This window comes from Branchiostoma belcheri, unplaced genomic scaffold, assembly GCF_001625305.1.
Source record: "Branchiostoma belcheri isolate BF01 breed outbred unplaced genomic scaffold, Haploidv18h27 scaffold168, whole genome shotgun sequence".
Classification (NCBI taxonomy): domain Eukaryota; kingdom Metazoa; phylum Chordata; class Leptocardii; order Amphioxiformes; family Branchiostomatidae; genus Branchiostoma; species Branchiostoma belcheri.
This window is the reverse complement of record NW_017803135.1, coordinates 303,193-320,620: the sequence shown is the minus strand read 5'-3', so window position 1 is coordinate 320,620 and position 17,428 is coordinate 303,193. Positions and strand designations below refer to the sequence as shown.

At 44.9% G+C, this 17,428-nt stretch overlaps 2 protein-coding genes across 2 annotated transcripts; one reads left to right on the top strand and one right to left on the bottom strand.

Annotated features, from left to right (window-relative positions):
• The first annotated feature begins 539 nt into the window (after positions 1-539).
• On the top strand, positions 540-3,500 carry LOC109466462 (phospholipase A2 inhibitor-like). The gene is made up of 4 exons (XM_019764182.1): positions 540-1,191; positions 1,522-1,649; positions 2,082-2,229; positions 3,496-3,500. The coding sequence occupies exons 1-4, from the start codon at positions 540-542 to the stop codon at positions 3,498-3,500; spliced, it is 933 nt and encodes a 310-aa protein (XP_019619741.1).
• Positions 3,501-9,787: 6,287 nt separating this feature from the next.
• Positions 9,788-16,346, bottom strand: LOC109466477. Its single transcript, XM_019764197.1, has 9 exons — positions 16,290-16,346; positions 15,838-15,974; positions 14,710-14,865; positions 14,188-14,284; positions 13,467-13,594; positions 12,830-13,014; positions 12,024-12,088; positions 10,602-10,789; positions 9,788-9,979 (listed from the first exon to the last, which is right to left on the bottom strand). Exons 1-9 carry the CDS (start codon positions 16,327-16,329, stop codon positions 9,968-9,970), a joined length of 1,008 nt encoding a protein of 335 aa, XP_019619756.1. The 5' UTR covers positions 16,330-16,346; the 3' UTR covers positions 9,788-9,967.
• Between the last annotated feature and the right edge of the window lie 1,082 nt (positions 16,347-17,428).

The following is a 17,428-nucleotide window of genomic DNA, read 5'->3' as shown; positions in this document are numbered from 1 at the left end:
CGGCCGAGTATCTGAAACTGTATCAGCCTTTTGCCTAACTGCAAGGTACGGAAAAACTTAGTTTCTCAAGAATAAACCTTTTTGCAATTCGTCACAACTTTCTACAAATGAGCGACTGAATAACAGGACTTTGAAGGACAAAGAACGGCTTCAAAAAAAACCCATAGACAGAATCCACAATCTTTCTTCCAAAACTAGACATTTCTGTGGAAAAGCAAGAAAAAAGACTTTCAACGATTCAACAAAAGTTCTATTTTTTCATTTTTTTTACAAAACCGCAACGACACTTTCAAGGAGGAATAGCCACTTAAAAAGATATTGAGAGTTTGAATTAGAAACAAGGCTTCTCAAATATTAACGGAACGAAGAAAGAAAACTGAGAAGACTTCGCAATGAGGCTGATATTTCTGCACATATTGTTCGCTCTAGTCGCCCTTGTCCCAAACGCGTTATCAGACATAGAGCAGGCGTGTTTCTCACAATGCGAGAAGAAAGAGTGGTCATTCTGCCTACCGGAGAACAAAATGTTTATAAAGAACATGCTTTTCACCAGATTTCACAACTACTATAAGTCAGAATGTATCTCATGTGTCGGTGAACAACAAGATTCACCAGAAGTTGTTAGCAGGCTGAAAGGTAAATGTTTTCAAGGTGTACAATGGCTAGCTCTCACAGGCCTTCGGTACGGAACACTGTCCCCGCAAAAACTGTCCGCCATCCACCAGTCTTCTCTTAATAGCCTTTTCCTTCAGAACACAGGGATAACCGGCCTGGCCGACGCCATTTTCGAAGATTTTACTTGCTTGCTGAGTCTGTATCTAGACTATAACGCGTTAACACACATTCCAAGGCACTGGTACAGCACTTCGCCAGTGTTAAACCTCAAACAGCTCTCAATCTCTCACAACGAAATCTCCACTTTGGCTCCGGGATGTTTTGAAAACTTGCTCGGTCTCGAAGCGTTAGACTTACAAAACAACTCCTTCCTACAAATACATGACGACTGGTTTGCGGGGTTGAACCAATTGAAATCACTAATTCTAAGTAAGAACCCAATAGAAGCCATTTCTGGGAACGCGTTCGAGCCTTTAGCTCAACTTGAGCTTCTAGAACTGAACGACAATAATTTGGTGTGTCTGGATAGGAAATCTCTTATGTATCTAGGGAATTTTAGTAGAGCCTTGCTCAGTGGCACTCATTTTGTGATCCCAAGGGAGAAGACTATACACAACACTGCATGGCATATAGTACTAGATAGCTGTCCACAAGGCACTACACAGTTGATACGCATTGAACATGTAAACGGTAGCATGGTTTTGTATATCACTTACCAAACCACTGAAGACAGCTTCTCTATTGAGTGGTACAGGGTACCAGACGATGCGGAAAGTCATACGAAATATAGCAAGAAACTGTACGGGGAGCTCCTTTTTCCTGAACTATGCACTCCGGCCTTGGAAAGCCTAAAGTCGCGGGATCGACTCGGCCGTTTTGAAGCCCAATCTCCTTTCGTCATCTTAGCGACCAATGGTGGGGGAGGGGGGCACAAGTCGTCTACTACTTCTTCAGATCAGTGTTTGGGTGAATGGGAAGAGGCTGGGGGTATAGGTTTGGCGCTTAAAGGTGCATCCAGTCTCCGCGTATCTAGTGTAGGAATACGTACCGATACAGGTGTCATACAGGAAGGACTGAGCGTGGTAGCAAATACCTGGACAAAAACAGCTAGTAATTCGGGTAATGATTCGGACACAGATAGCGACAAAGAACAGTCACTACTATCAACCGTTACCTGCTTCACGCTCATACAGAAAAACAAGGACGTTTCGTTCTTTCAAGAACCCAAAACGCAGAAAGTAGACACAGCATGCACTCAGAGAAGGACTTCAGTTATGTACGGCGAGGATTTCACCCCAGTAACAAAAATAAATCAAATAAAAAGTAGTCAGGATATTTCGGTCAACAGAGTGACAAGAACAGAAAATGCAATGCCCTCCTTTGCATCGTATGTAACGCTTAGCCCTGAACTACAAAACAGCTCAGTCGAAGCCACATCTAAGGTACCGTTATCCTCCCAAACGAAGCCGACTGTCGCTACAGGTAAACTTGGTGGTACAAATTTTAGACTTCCTCTAATAATAATCTCTTCCGTGGCGGGTGCACTAATTGTGATGTGTTTTGTGGCTTGGGTATGCCACAGAATGAGACATAAAAATGATAGAAACGAAGCCAGTTCGGCGGTGGTTCTTCTGCCATACCCAAACCCACGTTCCACAGAAAACTCTACCCGCGAAGACCGCACAAATGTGGTAGTACATCGCAATCAAAATCTCAATGACATTCAGCCAAATTGCCCTAGAAATCAGTCAAGTTTTCGAGAGAATGTTGTGCACCACCAAAACGCTGAAGCAACGCCTGCAACAGAGACACAGTCTGCGTCTCAAATCTACGACAACAATGCCTCTTGTGAAGCTATGACAAACTACGATGAAATAAATCAGGAAGAGGACTACTATGAAATAAGGGATGAGGATGCATGTGATGAAAGTACACAAGTGGTACACTCTCCCTGTACGTATACAGAACAAGACACTGGTCATACAGCTGGACAGGTATCACATAGCAGTTCTTCGCGAATGGAGGACAACCTGCCAACCTACGAACACACGTACGATACCAGAAGGCGTCGCGACGAAAATACGAACTATGGGAGCAGCAGCAACACTTCACAAGACGCGGGTGCTTCGTTTTATAATGTCGACACAGAAACGGCAGCGTCTGTAGGGGTGGTGGGCGTGTATGCCAGTCGGTCTGTCGAGCAAGAGCCGTCAGTTTATGGAATGGCTGGCCGAGAAGGTAGAATAAATCGTACGTCGGACATTTACCTACCTTAGCCTGGTAGCCAGACCTTTGGGAGCTCCCTGGTATCTCTGTGGCGCATTGCGTGTTGTCCGCTCGCCCAGGCCCACTACCACACGTCAAAATATAAAACAGTTCGGTGTATGTGGTTGTGTGGCGTAATGTGTTCGTCTTGGAACCAAGAGGTTCCGGGTTCGAACCCTGCCATGGCACCGATCTTGTGCCCTTGGGAAAGGCACTTCGCTCAGGTGAAAATGAGTACTGTGTTGTCCTCTGTGTGGTAGGCAAAATACGGGTGACTGTTGGCTGATTATCCTAAGAATAATTTGCATATGTCTTCAAATAACTTGCATGTACAAGTATATGATGTAAACAAAAACAGCGATAGCTTGTATGTGACGGCAGTAATTATATAATCTGAAACGCCGACCGGAAAGAGAGGCTGTCAGAAAGAGAAGCCTGTGCTATGTAATGTAAAACCGAGAAGTCTGGTAAAACACGTATAATGGAGCTAACTCCATGGTATAATTTAAGCCGGTACCGTATTTATGTACTATTGTATAGTTACTTCCGGATATGTATGGACGTCTTGTTTTAAGTGGTTTAGCTGTGTAATTGTGTATCTATTTGTGTTGACAGAGTAGGTTGACAGCACGTGGGTGGGTGAACTGGTAGAATGACAGGAGGCCAAAAGTTTAAGACTCTGGTCAGAGAGACAGCAGAAAACCACAGGTCGACATAGGGAATCCTTATTGAGTTATTTTTACTCACGATCTAGTAATCTGAATAGTGTTTTGAATATTTGAATATCGATTTCTGCCTATGTGAACTAATTCAAACTAATTTTTTTTAGTAGTATGAATGTTGTACAGAAAAAGGTAGTGTTGGTTCATTGTGTTATCTAGTTCACTTTGTACAATGCTAGCACCCTCGATATCAATAAATATTACTTGCATAATGTGAAATCAATCTCGTGTTTTTCTTAAGGAGCGTGAATGAATGAATGAATGAACAAATGAAAGGATGAAAAATGAATATATGACTAATAATTCTATCTAGAAAAGAATAAGTAAAAAAATATAAGTCTTTTACTGAACAGTTATACATAAGGTGAACGACACTGACGTGGAAATGTCATAAGTTTTGCATTTTAGTACTAAACGTGACGCGTACGTTGCGAAATCGATGTGTTCAATAGAGACAGTAGGCCTAGAAACAATGGCCCTTTTTTAGTCGGCCGTAGCCTCTACCAGCCTTCGGGAGGCGGCTGAAAAGAGTGGAAATCGGCCAAATGGAGAGATAACATGCCAGGGGAGTCTGTCTAGTGGGAGAGAACATGCTTCGGGTGCGGCAAAATGTTCTCTCCCAGCAGACAAACTCCCCTGGCATGCTATCTATCTATTTGGCCGATTTCTACTCTTACCAGCCGCCTCCCGAAGCCTGGTAGAGGCTAAGTCGGCCGCTGGCGATCTTTAGACTGACCAACGCCACGTTTTTTTTTATCTTGACCGAATTTCTTTCTTTTTTCTTCTCACAGAAGTCATTTATTTGAAGAATTATTACGGCCCGTCCTTCTTTGATTTACATTCTACACTTAAGAAATGATTCTTATGAAAAAATGACGATCAAATATACGGGACTATAACATTTATTATTCGTGCTTAATCGATATTAGATTACAGCTCAGTTAGATTACACAAAAACAAATAGAAAATGAAAATAACCTTGCTGTAATATTTCTATTAAATAGGCTTGAGATATATTTCTCATACATTACTTCTATTCTAAAAGCACATTGTCATCCAATATTACATAGTATTACTAGTTTTAGAAGGTACCTTAGTCTCGTGGCAGTAGATGTCATACGTTGTACAATTGTTGTTCAGTAAACTTTACTGTACATTATAGATTACTACTATACACAACAAGCAAGCTGCTCTTATACCATACAAAGTCAACACTACTATAACATTTTGAATATCCGCTGGATTACGGATACTCCTATAAGCACACAAAAAACGGGAAAGCTAGTCCTGTAGATGCTAAAATTTTCAAGTAAAGATATCATGGTGACAAACATCTAAAGGTACAATAAGACACCCTTAACAATATTCTTATCCAAATACACATTTACACAAGAACTAAACAGTTTTCGACACGATATACATATAGTTGATCGACCTTAACATGAAACATTAACGTGTTATTATGATACAATTGATGCAAGCTTAAAATCAACTACATTGATGACGTTACAAGAAACATCAACGATGCAGGTATGTACAAGTCTCAACTTTATTTCCGGTACGGAAGTTTTGTTTTGGGTGGCTGTGCCGTGGGCTTCGGTTGCCCGGTGACTGAGAGCTGATTTGGCGGTCTTCGGCTGTTTTCTGATTAGCCCAGTTCAAAAAAAAAACGGGGGTAATTCAAGCAGGCCGGCTTTGTTGTCTATATGCAATCAGAAAATAGCACATATTTAAAAAGATCCCAAAGACCATGAAGACCCCCAAAAGCCCTAGTTTTTGGCATCGATGCTATGGAGGCTAGAAAGTTGGGCGGTTTCTATCTTGTTAAAAGGTCTGTGCTCTCGGTCTGCTGTGAACGTTCTGACACAAGTTTTCTCCGTATTTCCGCTTCACGAATGTTTCAGTGTCGCTAGCCGACTCATACAGTCGGTCACTAGCGGCGGTCTGCTTCTCCGCGCATTGAGATGCCGCATACAGACGGGCGTTGGTGCCACGAGAGACAGGAGAAGGTAACTTTACTACGGCCGTGGCGGCATAGAAAGGCAACCCGGGGACGTCGTCATCCTTTATTTCGCAGTAGTTGTGTCCTGACGGGTCGTACTCTTCATTTTCATCTATCTGTTCGTAGTTGTGTGCTGTCAAGGCTCCTGGGTGGGAGGATGGTCTCGCCGAGCCACGCCGGTTCTCGCGAGCGCTTTGTGTTGTCCGGGGCGCCTCTAGCGTGTCGCGTTCGTACTGCTGCACTTCAGCACTCTGGATGACGCTAGGAAAACTCGAGAGAGGCTGGAGAGCCCTCGATCTCATCTCGACGTAATCTGCATCGTTTGCTTTGGCTCTGTCTTGATCGTTTCTACATTTCTTTCGGTAGTAGCAAAACAGTGCAATAAAGAACATCACAATGATTGGGCCTGTCAATACATAGGCTAGAATGACAGGGATGTTAACATTTCCACCGCTGTCTACACTGGAGGTTGTATCGGACTGAACGAGAGAAAAACCTCCAGTCGTTGCCCCAACTCTGCCGCTCTGCGTTTCTTGACTCTTGGTTGCATCATTTGGAAAGGAGGGCGTTATTTTTCCTACAGATGCATTCATAACATTTGTTTTTTCACCAAAACCGTTCCCATCGCTAAAGACCTTCTGAATACAATGTGAATCGTCTGTGTCTTGTAACTTGGGCGCCCTGAAAACCGAAACATGTTTTGAACTTCGAATGAGAGCGAGGCATGGCGATTTTCGAACAGAACGTTCGAATTCTCTGCCGCCATCTTTATTACCCGGCGCCCTTTGCGACCCCTTCGATGGTCGCCTAGCGACCACTACACTAAAACCCTTTTCTCTACGCGAACCTGGTTTCTCGCTGCCCTGAATACCAGCCACTCGGAGACTGTGCCCACCTCTCAGCACTAGCTCTATCCCAACTCCCATTTGCCACGCTTCCAAACACTGAGTCGAAAAGGGAACGTGGGAGATTTTTTTTCCTTGCTTTGCTAAGATGACGAAAGGTGGACCGAACGTCACATCACCCACAAGGCTTTCCTGGAGTATTTTACATGCGTCGGTGGCAAGCGGTACCAGGCGTCTGACTACTGACCTACTAAACCACTCAATATGAAACTTGTCCGGCACTTCGTAGTTGATATGTAGAACCATGCCACCGACTTCTATCCCTATCCATTGTTTTGTTTTTAGAGTACAACTTTGGACCACGATTTTCCAGGCCATTTTGCGTGCGGCATATTCTCCGGAGACCAGGAGATGTTTACCACTGAGTGTGACTTGGCTAAGTTTGCTATTCCCCACCGCATTCCTGTCTAAACATACTACGTTATTGTTGGTTAGGTCTAGAAATTGCAGTCCTTTTAAATGCTCGAATGCGTTGGGTGGAACCGTTAAAATTTGGTTTTCGCCTAGAAGTAGTGTTTTTAATTGGTTCAACCCAGTGAACCAATTTCCCTGCACCCCTACCAATGCGTTACTCTGAAGATCTAATACGGAAAGGCTCTTCATGTTCTCAAAGCATCCAGGGTCTAAACTAGAGATGTTGTTATGAGATAACGAAAGCTGTTGGAGATTAGACTGCTTCGAAACGCCGAAGAGGTGTCTTGGGACGTGTGTTAACAAGTTGTAATTAAGATACAGCCTTCGTAGGCTTGTGAATGATTCGAATGCAGAGTGGCCTAATTCGGTTATTCCTGAAACTATGAGAAAAAGAGCCCACATCGAGCCAGAGTTGAGAACGGAGAGTTTTTCTGACGACAGTTTTCCGTATCGAAAAGCTCTAAGAGCGAACCAGTCTACTGCTTGGTGAAGACACAAGTCATCTGTTCTATTCATAACTTCAAAAGAATGCGTCAGACCGTTACAGGAAAGACACGCAGTTTCATGGTAGCCGTGATATTTAGTGAGCAATGCGATGTCGTATATGTTTTTGTCTTCGGGCATGCAGAAAGCCCACTCTTTTTTCTCACACGCCGCAAAGCAAGTCTGGTCTGACGACGCCGTGAACAGGGCAAGGACAAGCAGAATACAAAAAACGGACAGAATTTGAACTCTGGAACTCATTGCGAAGATGGGTTATCAACTTATAAGCTTTCGCAAAGAAATATAGTCTCAGAAATGTTCAGTTGTCGAAAGTCCGGTTCTGTCTATTATGGTTTCTTCAAGTCAGTCTTTTCTACTCTCAAAACTGTTCAGTTCTCACAGGACAGATTCTGTCTATGGTTACTTTTGAGGCCTTTTTTTTGTCCTTCGAAGTCTTGCAATTGTTCACTTGATTGTGACAAATTGTAAAAGTACATGTATAGTATCTTTGTTTTGTTTTGTTGTCGTTTATAATTCAGATGCCTTATTATTAAGTTTACTGACTCTAACTTTTGAAGTACTTAGTCGATGCCTGTGCTTCAAAGTATCTCAATTCAGTTGCGCTTTTGTAACAAAAATGAAACAGTACCTGAGTGTACGGAATAGCTGTAGCCTTTTCCTTGCCCTTGCGGTATTCAAGAGGCTCGTATATGTTCGGATACGAGACCGCAACAGGGAGACACGAAGTTAACGGAGCCTTGTTACCTGGCTGGATGGCCTGGTGCCGGGAGGCTTGGCGGGGATTCCCTCGGAGGTTTGCACGGAGTCGTCCCCGTGACGTCAGCTGGACAGCTCCGGTGCAGCAAGGCGGGAAAAATTGGGTTTCGGACGGTTTGGTATCAGAACAGCTTGGCTCTTTGGTGAATATGCTGTCGCCTTTCTTTTTTGAGTAGACAAAATATCATGGCGAAGCATTGCACTTTCAAGGGAAAGGTATGAGCGGTTGGTGAAGCGAGTAGAGTGAGTGTCGATTGGTCTTCGAGGCACTGAATTTATCTGCAAAGCCAGACTGATCAGCGTAATTGAATGACCGGTATATAGGTTGTTTACGAATAGAGACTCTAGCAAGGTCCCACGTTTTATTATATAATGAATTAGTCTTGGGTGGCCGCGTGACACATACCTCACGTGTACACAGCACAAAATATTTAGGTCATACCTCAAACATTGTTTGCCCACAGCAGAGGTTTGAACCTCCTTGTCCAAAGATCGTATCCGGATAGAGAAAAAATACTTGCAAAATATGTAAATTTGCATGTATAAAGAACGTTACACCCTGGCCTAGATTTTTTTCTCGAAAATCAAATTCGCCTTCACACAACGAAAAAGAGACGTGCATGGGCGATGTCGCTATATTCGACGTGTAAACTGGGCCAAGGCCTGTAAGACCTATTTGTGTCCTTTTCATCTTTTAGGTGGGGAATGTGGACTCTCGCTTCATCAATTCGACTGTTTGTTATTTTTTTACATGTATTCTTGGTCAGTGTTTTGCATTGTTTAGTAATATTAGTTTTATTCGTATAAGTGGCGGCGCTAACATAAGTTACCTCACTTGAGCCCGTCGTCACTTTGCCATGTACCCTTATTTTGTTTATTGTATGCTGAATAAAAAAGGTCTGTAAGAGAACCGACGACATGCTTGTTCTTTTTTCCTCGTTATTTGGTTTCAAAAAGTGCCAAATGAAGCCTGAAACCTTAACTAAAAAGTTGTTTAGAAATGTCTAACCTTCAGTCAAGTGTTGGCCCTCTGTTCCGAACGTCAACCGAAAGTTAAGTTACCGTACAGTCTTCCCTTCACCTTTTTTGAGTGTTTATGTAAGTATTGGTCGTTTTTGTAGACTGTTCAATTAAAACATGGTCCATTTCATGGCCAGTCAACACGGCCCGCTATTCATATAGATAGAAAGTGGAACACACGTGTACTCAACATGGAGTATCTGTATATTAATATTCTGAGAAAACAGTATTGGAAAGTCCCTCACTTCTCAGAACGCTGGGATATATATTGCATCTCACACTGTGTTATGAAAGAGGTGCCAAGGACGATATACAGTTGTACATAATGATTAATGTTACATATATCGTCCTTGGCCCATTTCTCTCCACATCTCTCTCTCTCTCTCTCTCTCTTCCTCCCTCTTTCTCTCTCTCTCTCTCACACACTCACTCACACACACTCACACGCACACACACACACACACACAGTGAGCACACAGTGACCGCGACACACACACACACAAAGTCACAGATTAGCCACCCAAAACAATACTTCCGTACCGTTCCGGAGTAAAGATGTACAAAAGAAACTGTTGCCATTTTAGTTTTTCAGATTTATTTGAATCACACAAAACCAGTTGTCATTGAGGCAAAGCGTGTTTATCTAAATACAACTACTGCAGGAGCTGAGCAAAAGAGTGATCTGAACGTTGACTGGATTCATGGTTTTCTCTGTGGTTGGTGATGTCAGCCATATGTGACGTCGGTGGCGAAGGGCCGTTGGTCTACACCTTGCTCTGTAAAATAAATGTCACGTCGGTAAGTTGAGTATGTTGAAGCCAGTGTGTATTGAGTAGATAACGATAAGAAGCATGTAACTGCGCGGTTACCACATCCGTGGTGGGTTTCTTCAGAACACGTTGAAGGCACATGTCGCAGTACAGATTCTCAGGGTTTAAGGGGGGCAGACAAACTGTTGTCCTAGTTATGGGATCGTAGAACAATCGTAGAACAATCGTACGTCAATCACACGACAATCGTATACGACATTCGCACGATAATCGCACGACAAACATGACCTCGCCATCGTTGTACTTACCCCGCAGGGCGGCCCCACGTTGAAGGCCCAGTCGCAGTACAGATGCTCGGGGTACGACAATCACACGACAATATCGCAAAACAATCGCACGACAATCGTATACGACATTCGCGCGACAACCGTACGAAAAACTTAGGGCCTTAGTCATTGTTGTACTTACCCCGCAGGGCGGCCCCACGTTGAAGGCCCAGTAGCAGTACAGATGCTCGGGGTACGACAATCACACGACAATATCGCAAAACAATCGCACGACAATCGTATACGACATTCGCACGACAACCGTACGAAAAACTTAGGGCCTTAGTCATTGTTGTACTTACCCCGCAGGGCGGCCCCACGTTGAAGGCCCAGTCGCAGTACAGATGCTCCGGGTTGAACACCATGCCGGCGTACCCGCACGGGCGGTGGAACGGCTGCGGGAACCCGGTCAGACACTGGTAGTACATGGCGCAGTCCTCAGGGTCAGGATAGTACCCGTCAGCCTTACCAGCACAGGTGAACTCTGGAACTGCACATACAGGGGAAGGGGCAAATATTAAACATGGTTTAATCTATGGTTTTGTTCAGTTTTGGTTGATTCTGTTGGTTATGAGAAGCAGGTCAGACACTGGTAGTACATGGCGCAGTCTTCAGGGTCAGGGTAGTACCCGTCAGCCTTACCGGCACAGGTGAACTCAGGAACTGCAAAAAACATTCAAACACATCTATGTGATTGTGTTGGTTGTAGGAAGCCGGTGAGACACTGGTAGTACATGGCGCAGTCTTTAGGGTCAGGGTAGTACCCGTCAGCCCTGCCCTCACAGGTGAACTCGGGAACTGTAAAAAACATTCAAACACATCTTTGGTTTTGTTCAGTTTGGGTTGAATATTATGTTGGTTGTGGGAACCCGGTGAGACACTGGTAGTACATGGCACAGTCTTCTGGGTCGGGATAGTACCCGTCAGCCCTGCCCTCACAGGTGAACTCGGGAACTGCAGGGGAAAGGGCAAATATTAAAACACATCTATGTTTTTGTTCAGTTTGGGGTGATTATGTTGGTTATGAGAACCCGGTCAGACACTGGTAGTGGTAGTACATGGGCATGGCGCAGTCTTCAGGGTCAGGGTAGTACCCGTCAGCCCTGCCCTCACAGGTGAACTCTGGAACTGCAGGGGGTAGGAACAAACATTCAAAACTATTCAAAAATATGTTTATGTCAATCTGTACCTGTGTTCTCTAGATCTATGTAGCCTTACCAGCACAGGTGAACTGCGGAACTGCAAAGGGAAGGGGGGGGGGGCAAAAACATTCAAGCACATCTATGTGATTGTGTTGGCTGCGGGAAGCCGGTCAGGCACTGGTAGTACATGGCGCAGTCTTCAGGGTCAGGATAGTACCCGTCAGCCCTGCCCTCACAGGTGAACTCAGGAACTGCAGGGGGAGGGCATTCAGACACCTTTTGTTACTAAAGTACTTCTGTGCAGGGAGAGAGCAGGAAGGCAGATGCAAGGAACAGACGAAAGGAACTCGTAGAGGAGAATAGCACCACACAGGAGTACTGCTGCCTATTCTGCGGCAGAGCCTGCCGGGCCAGAATCGGCTGTACCAGCCACGAGAGGCGCTGCCCTTTCAGACCCGCAGAGAATGACTGAAGCTGTAGATCGTCTGGCAAGACGACAAGGGCCCAAGAAGTCTTCTGCGCCAGTTTCTTTTGTTTTGTCTGAATGTGTAGTTGTGTATATTTTGTGAAATCTCTGCATACCTTTGACCTTGAGCACGGTCGCCTTGATGTCCACGTTCCCGCCGCTGGTCACCTTGCACCAGTACCTGTGGAGGCATGTGGGAATATTAAACTGCGGGAACACAAGCAAGCATACAAACAGAGATATTGAAAACACAACCTCCGACAAAGAAACCTCCTTATATGAAGATAATAAACATTATGTTTGTTTGCTTGTTTGTTTCCGTGTACTCCGGTGAGTAGGAGAGAGTTGGAGGGCGTGAGGCTGAACTGGCCGAACCCGTCCTCAATCTCACTCACTCACTCTCTCACTCACACACTCACTCACTCACTCACTCACTCACACACTCACTCACTCACTCACTCACTCACTCACTCACTCACTCACTCACTCACTCACTCACTCACTCACTCACTCACTCACACACTCACTCACTCACTCACTCACTCATCCACTCACTCACTTAGTAACTCAGACCCTTAGGGGTAATACGTGAACCTATTTACGCAAAGATGAGAAACATAATTTGTTTGTTTGTTTGTTTGTTTGCTTGCTTGCTAGCCTTCCTGCGTCGGCGACCTGAGCCCCGGTGAGCTTGAGAGAGTTGGAGGGCGTGAGGCTGAACTGGCCGAACCCGTCCTCAATCTCACTCACTCACTCACTCACTCACTCACTCACTCACTCACTCACTCACTCACTCACACACTCACTCACTCACTGTCAGCCATAGGGACAGTCGTACATGTACATGTAGTTGCAAGACGTAAACCTATTAACGCGAAGATAATGTTTTCTTGTTTGTTTGTTTGTTTGTGTGTTTACTGACCTTCCTGCGTCGCTGACCTGCGCCCCGGTGAGCAAGAGAGAGTTGGAGGGCGTGAGGCTGAACTGGCCGAACCCGTCCTCAATTTCCACCAGAGGCGCTGACCCTAGCAGGCTCAGGTCCACCTTGGCCGCGATCTGCGTGTAGTTTCCGGTGGTCACCCAGTCACTTCCGGCAAAGGCTGGACCCTACAAGAACAGAAACATAATTTGTTTGTTTGTTTGTTTGTTTGTTTGCTGACCACAGGATCAGCGAACCCGAAAAGCCCCAGCCCGGTGTCAGCCTTGGCTGCGATCTGCGTGTAGTTTCCGGTAGTCACCCAGTCACTACCTTTCAAGACGCTTGGTAGCCTGAAGCCTGGTAGAGGCTAGCACTATTTGTTTATTTGTTTATTTGAATTTTTCACAAAGCAGTAAGTGGTTATCGTAGTCAGTCATCAAGTACGAAGGGCCAAAGGTACAATCTCCTCTGCAGAGCTTGGTAGAGGGTTTGCGGAGTCTGCGAAAACTGTACTTTTGGTCCTTCGTAGCCAACAAACTCCATTTCAGTTCCGATGGTAATGAGGAAAACGTGTAAGATGGCAAAACGAATTTTCTTTTGATTTTTGATGTAAGGAAAGGAGAACCACACAAACACACACCTTGAACCAGTCGTATACGGGGTTGGTGCAGTCGGCGCCGTCGCAGTGACACGTCATCTCTACGTCAGCACCTTCCGCCACTTCCTTCTGGCCGGACACGGTCACTTCAAAGGACGGTTGGGGATGTCCTGGGGGAGGGGGGTGTGCAGTTTTGTTAAAGATTCGTACAAAGTAAATGACTCGTTCCTACAATGGTTGACACGTACAAATATCAACACCCCATCTATATCAGGAATTACGCTGTTTCACAGACACACACACGTACACATGTAGGCACACACACGTGCGCGCTCACGTGCACACACACACACACACATGCTCACAAACATGCCTGTCCTTGGTGCTGAACACTGTTCACGCACGCACGCGCACGTGTATACATATGCGCGCGCACAAACACACACACGCGCATATACACGCATACACACACACACACACACACACACACACGCATACACACACACACACACTCAGACACACACACACACGCGCATACACACACACACACACACACACACACACACACACACACACACACACACACACACACACATACACATACACACACGCACACACACATGCACGTACACATACGCACACAAACGTACATTAACATGCCTGTCCTTGGTGCTGAACACTATCCACACAAACACACACACACACCGTACGCTCCCCCACACAAAGACACACACATAAACAGGTTGAAAATGTTTGAACTCACCATGTTGAGTCAACAGAACGGACTTGGCGTCCAGTCCGAACTCCGTGTGCGCTCCCCACTCCGCCACGGTGCACCAGTACCGAGCAAAGTCAGTAGTCTGGAGGGGACAAGTTTGTGCAGTGATTCTCAAATCTTACAACAATATAATATTTACGTTTGGGACCAAACTGTTAGCAGTAACACGTAGCTTAGCCACAGAGTAAACTAGAAAGGTAACATTTGCAAAGCAAAGGCATAATGTTTACCTTTACATGGTCTAGCCTAATTATAACAAACTGCTGCTCTGCTTATCCTTACTCATACACATTCATATATAATATGTAGACCAGCCTCTCCTACTCTGTCTGCATAATGTAACTCAACACCGCAGGGTGTTTGCAACAACACAAGTTACCATGGTGACAGACGTCTGGTCCAGGTCATTGACCTTGTTTTGAGAAGAATACGAACAGGAAGAAACTGAGCAAAAACGATATGTTTTCATTCTGCGAAGGTAAACTTTATCAAGCACACAAGGTGTACCCTGAGTCCGATGATCTTAATGGCAGGATTGTCCAGGTCGGCCACCTCCACGCGGCCGAAGTAGTCGCCGAAGCTGTCCTCGCGCCGGTGGCTCTCGTTCCCCCACACCTTGTGCCCGGTGTAGATCCTCTCTGCGCCACGGAAGTCGGTGTTGCCCTATGAAAACAGATCAGAGAATAGATTTTAGGAAGAGTTTTTGTAGTACGTGTACTACGTTGTCAGCAGTCCAGGTGGTACAGATGTAGTCTCCGAAGTCTTCGAGTCGGTTCCCCCACACCTTGTGCCCATTGTAGATCCTCTCCGCATCACGAAAGTCCGCATTTCCCTGAAAAAAAATACTACGTTATCAGCAGTCCAGGAAGTGTTTTGGGATAGGGATAGGGGTTGAATGGTGTGTTTTATTCAGCTGTCCTCCCGCCGGTAGCTCTCATTCCCCCACACCTTGTGGCCGGTGTAGATCCTCTCCGCGCCACGGAAGTCGGTATTGCCCTGGGCAAGACACCGAAGAACACGTTGACGCATTTCAACTTTATATTGTTAAAGTATATTTCTTTGATAACTGCCAAAATCTAAAAAGAAAAAAAAAGGAAGAAAGAAACTAAGAGACTCCCACAATATTAATTTTACTTTACTAAAGCCCTGAAAAAACATCGACGAATACACCCACACACACAAAGATACACGAAGACAACAACAAGGAATCGGAGATTTCAGACGACCTGAAATTGTGTTGGGAACTCAGGGGGGACTTTGTTGACTGATGCAATTTATTCGGATATTATACCGCATCGTGAAGGCGTATGTACAACCACACACACACACAAACAGGCAACCTGTCCTTGGTGCTGAACACTCAACATACAGACAACATGCCTGTCCTTGGTGCTGAACACTATGTGCAGATACACACATACGAGAAACAGACATATAGACAGACAGACACACACACACACACACACACACACACACACACACACACACACACACACACACACACACACACACACACTCATACAGCCAACATGACTGTCCTTGGTGCTGAACACCATCTCCCTCCCACACATATGTATAGTTACACACAAACTCGCACAAACACTCTCGAGAGATAAGGAGAAACAGAAACGTTACCTTGAACCAGGCGATGGTAGGAGGCTGTGTGGAGTTCGGCTTGATGTCAAACTCGCACTTCAGCTCGACGGACCCCCCCACCACACCCTCGACCTTGGGTTCAGGGGTCGTGACCGTCACTATGGTGATGGCACGCGCTGTACAGAAGCAAAAAAAAATCGTTAACATGTGAAAACATTATGCAAATATTAGGGGTTAATTTTCATAATCTATACGCAATATACTATGATTCTTCATTGGTAAATGATGGGAATAAGTACATGTCATAATTGTAAGTTTCTTCCTGTATTATGTTGTACACATTGTATGCTGCAATTAGCCCTCGGGCATGAATTTTTGGAAAAAAACTTCATTCATTCGTTAAAGGTGGACATCATTGTGCACAGCTATAGATTGTACAAAAGTGGGGAATGAATAATGTTAACATTGTAGTAAAATTATATGTAACTTACCCCCGACCGCAAGAACTAGCAAGCCGAGTACCAGCTTCATGCTTGTAGGTTAGGCTGGAAGTGGTAGATGAACACAATCTATTGTCAATATAGAAATACAACAACTACTTTGGAACAGATAAATGTGTATAGAAGGATGGAATGGCAAGGGGATGTTGTATCCAAAACCGCGCTTCATCCAGAACCATGCTATTGCAAGGATCTTGATAGTCCACATCTAAGCTTTTGGATACGGCAAATCTAAGTTCTTGGATACGCGGAGACTATCCAAAACCGTGCCTAATCCAAAACCCTAACCCTAACCCATTCAGGCCAGAACTATATAGGCACGGTTCTGGGTACAATAGAGACTATCCAGAACCATGCCTGATTCTAACAGTAACCCATTCAGGCATAGAGCTAAATAGGTACAGTTCTGGATACAATAGAGACTATCCAGAACCTAACCCTAACCTTAACCCTTTCAGGCACAGCACTAGATAGGTACAGTTCTACTATACAGACTATCCAAAACCATTCCTGATCCTAACCCTAACCCTAACCCATTCAGACATAGAACTAGACAGCCACAGTTCTAGATACTATGAACAGTCATGCAACACAAGAATCGCCCACTTACTTGTGACGTGGATCGAACTGAACTCGGCCGGGTAACCGTGTCAGGTGTTCTCAACAGAGAATGAGGACAATCTTCTCTATCCAACCGTCTTATATAACCCGAAATCCATTATCATTAACTGTTACACGTGGCATCCCAACGTGCCCGGTTTGGTCCTTGTACAAATAATATCAGTATAATATTATATTCCTGTAGTGACTATTTCCTTCTTTGAGTTGAAAGTTAGTTCCCCAAAATGCGTGCGTGAAAGATCAAGTGGTTTGATGTCCCAATCCGCCCACGTGTGATCTTAACAATTTACAAACAGGGGAAGAAGTCGAGTTTTCTTGATGTAATTTATCTTTTTCACGTAACTGCTGTTCTGACTACCGGTAAGTACTATGAATGACGTGTTTAGGCCCAGGAAAATGTCAAATTTCAGGTTGCCGAGCGACCCTAGAAAAAATCTCTAACGTTTAAAATAACGTTTACAAGGGTCTTCGCCCTTTTATGTCGACTGCTAGCAAGGCCCTAATACTTT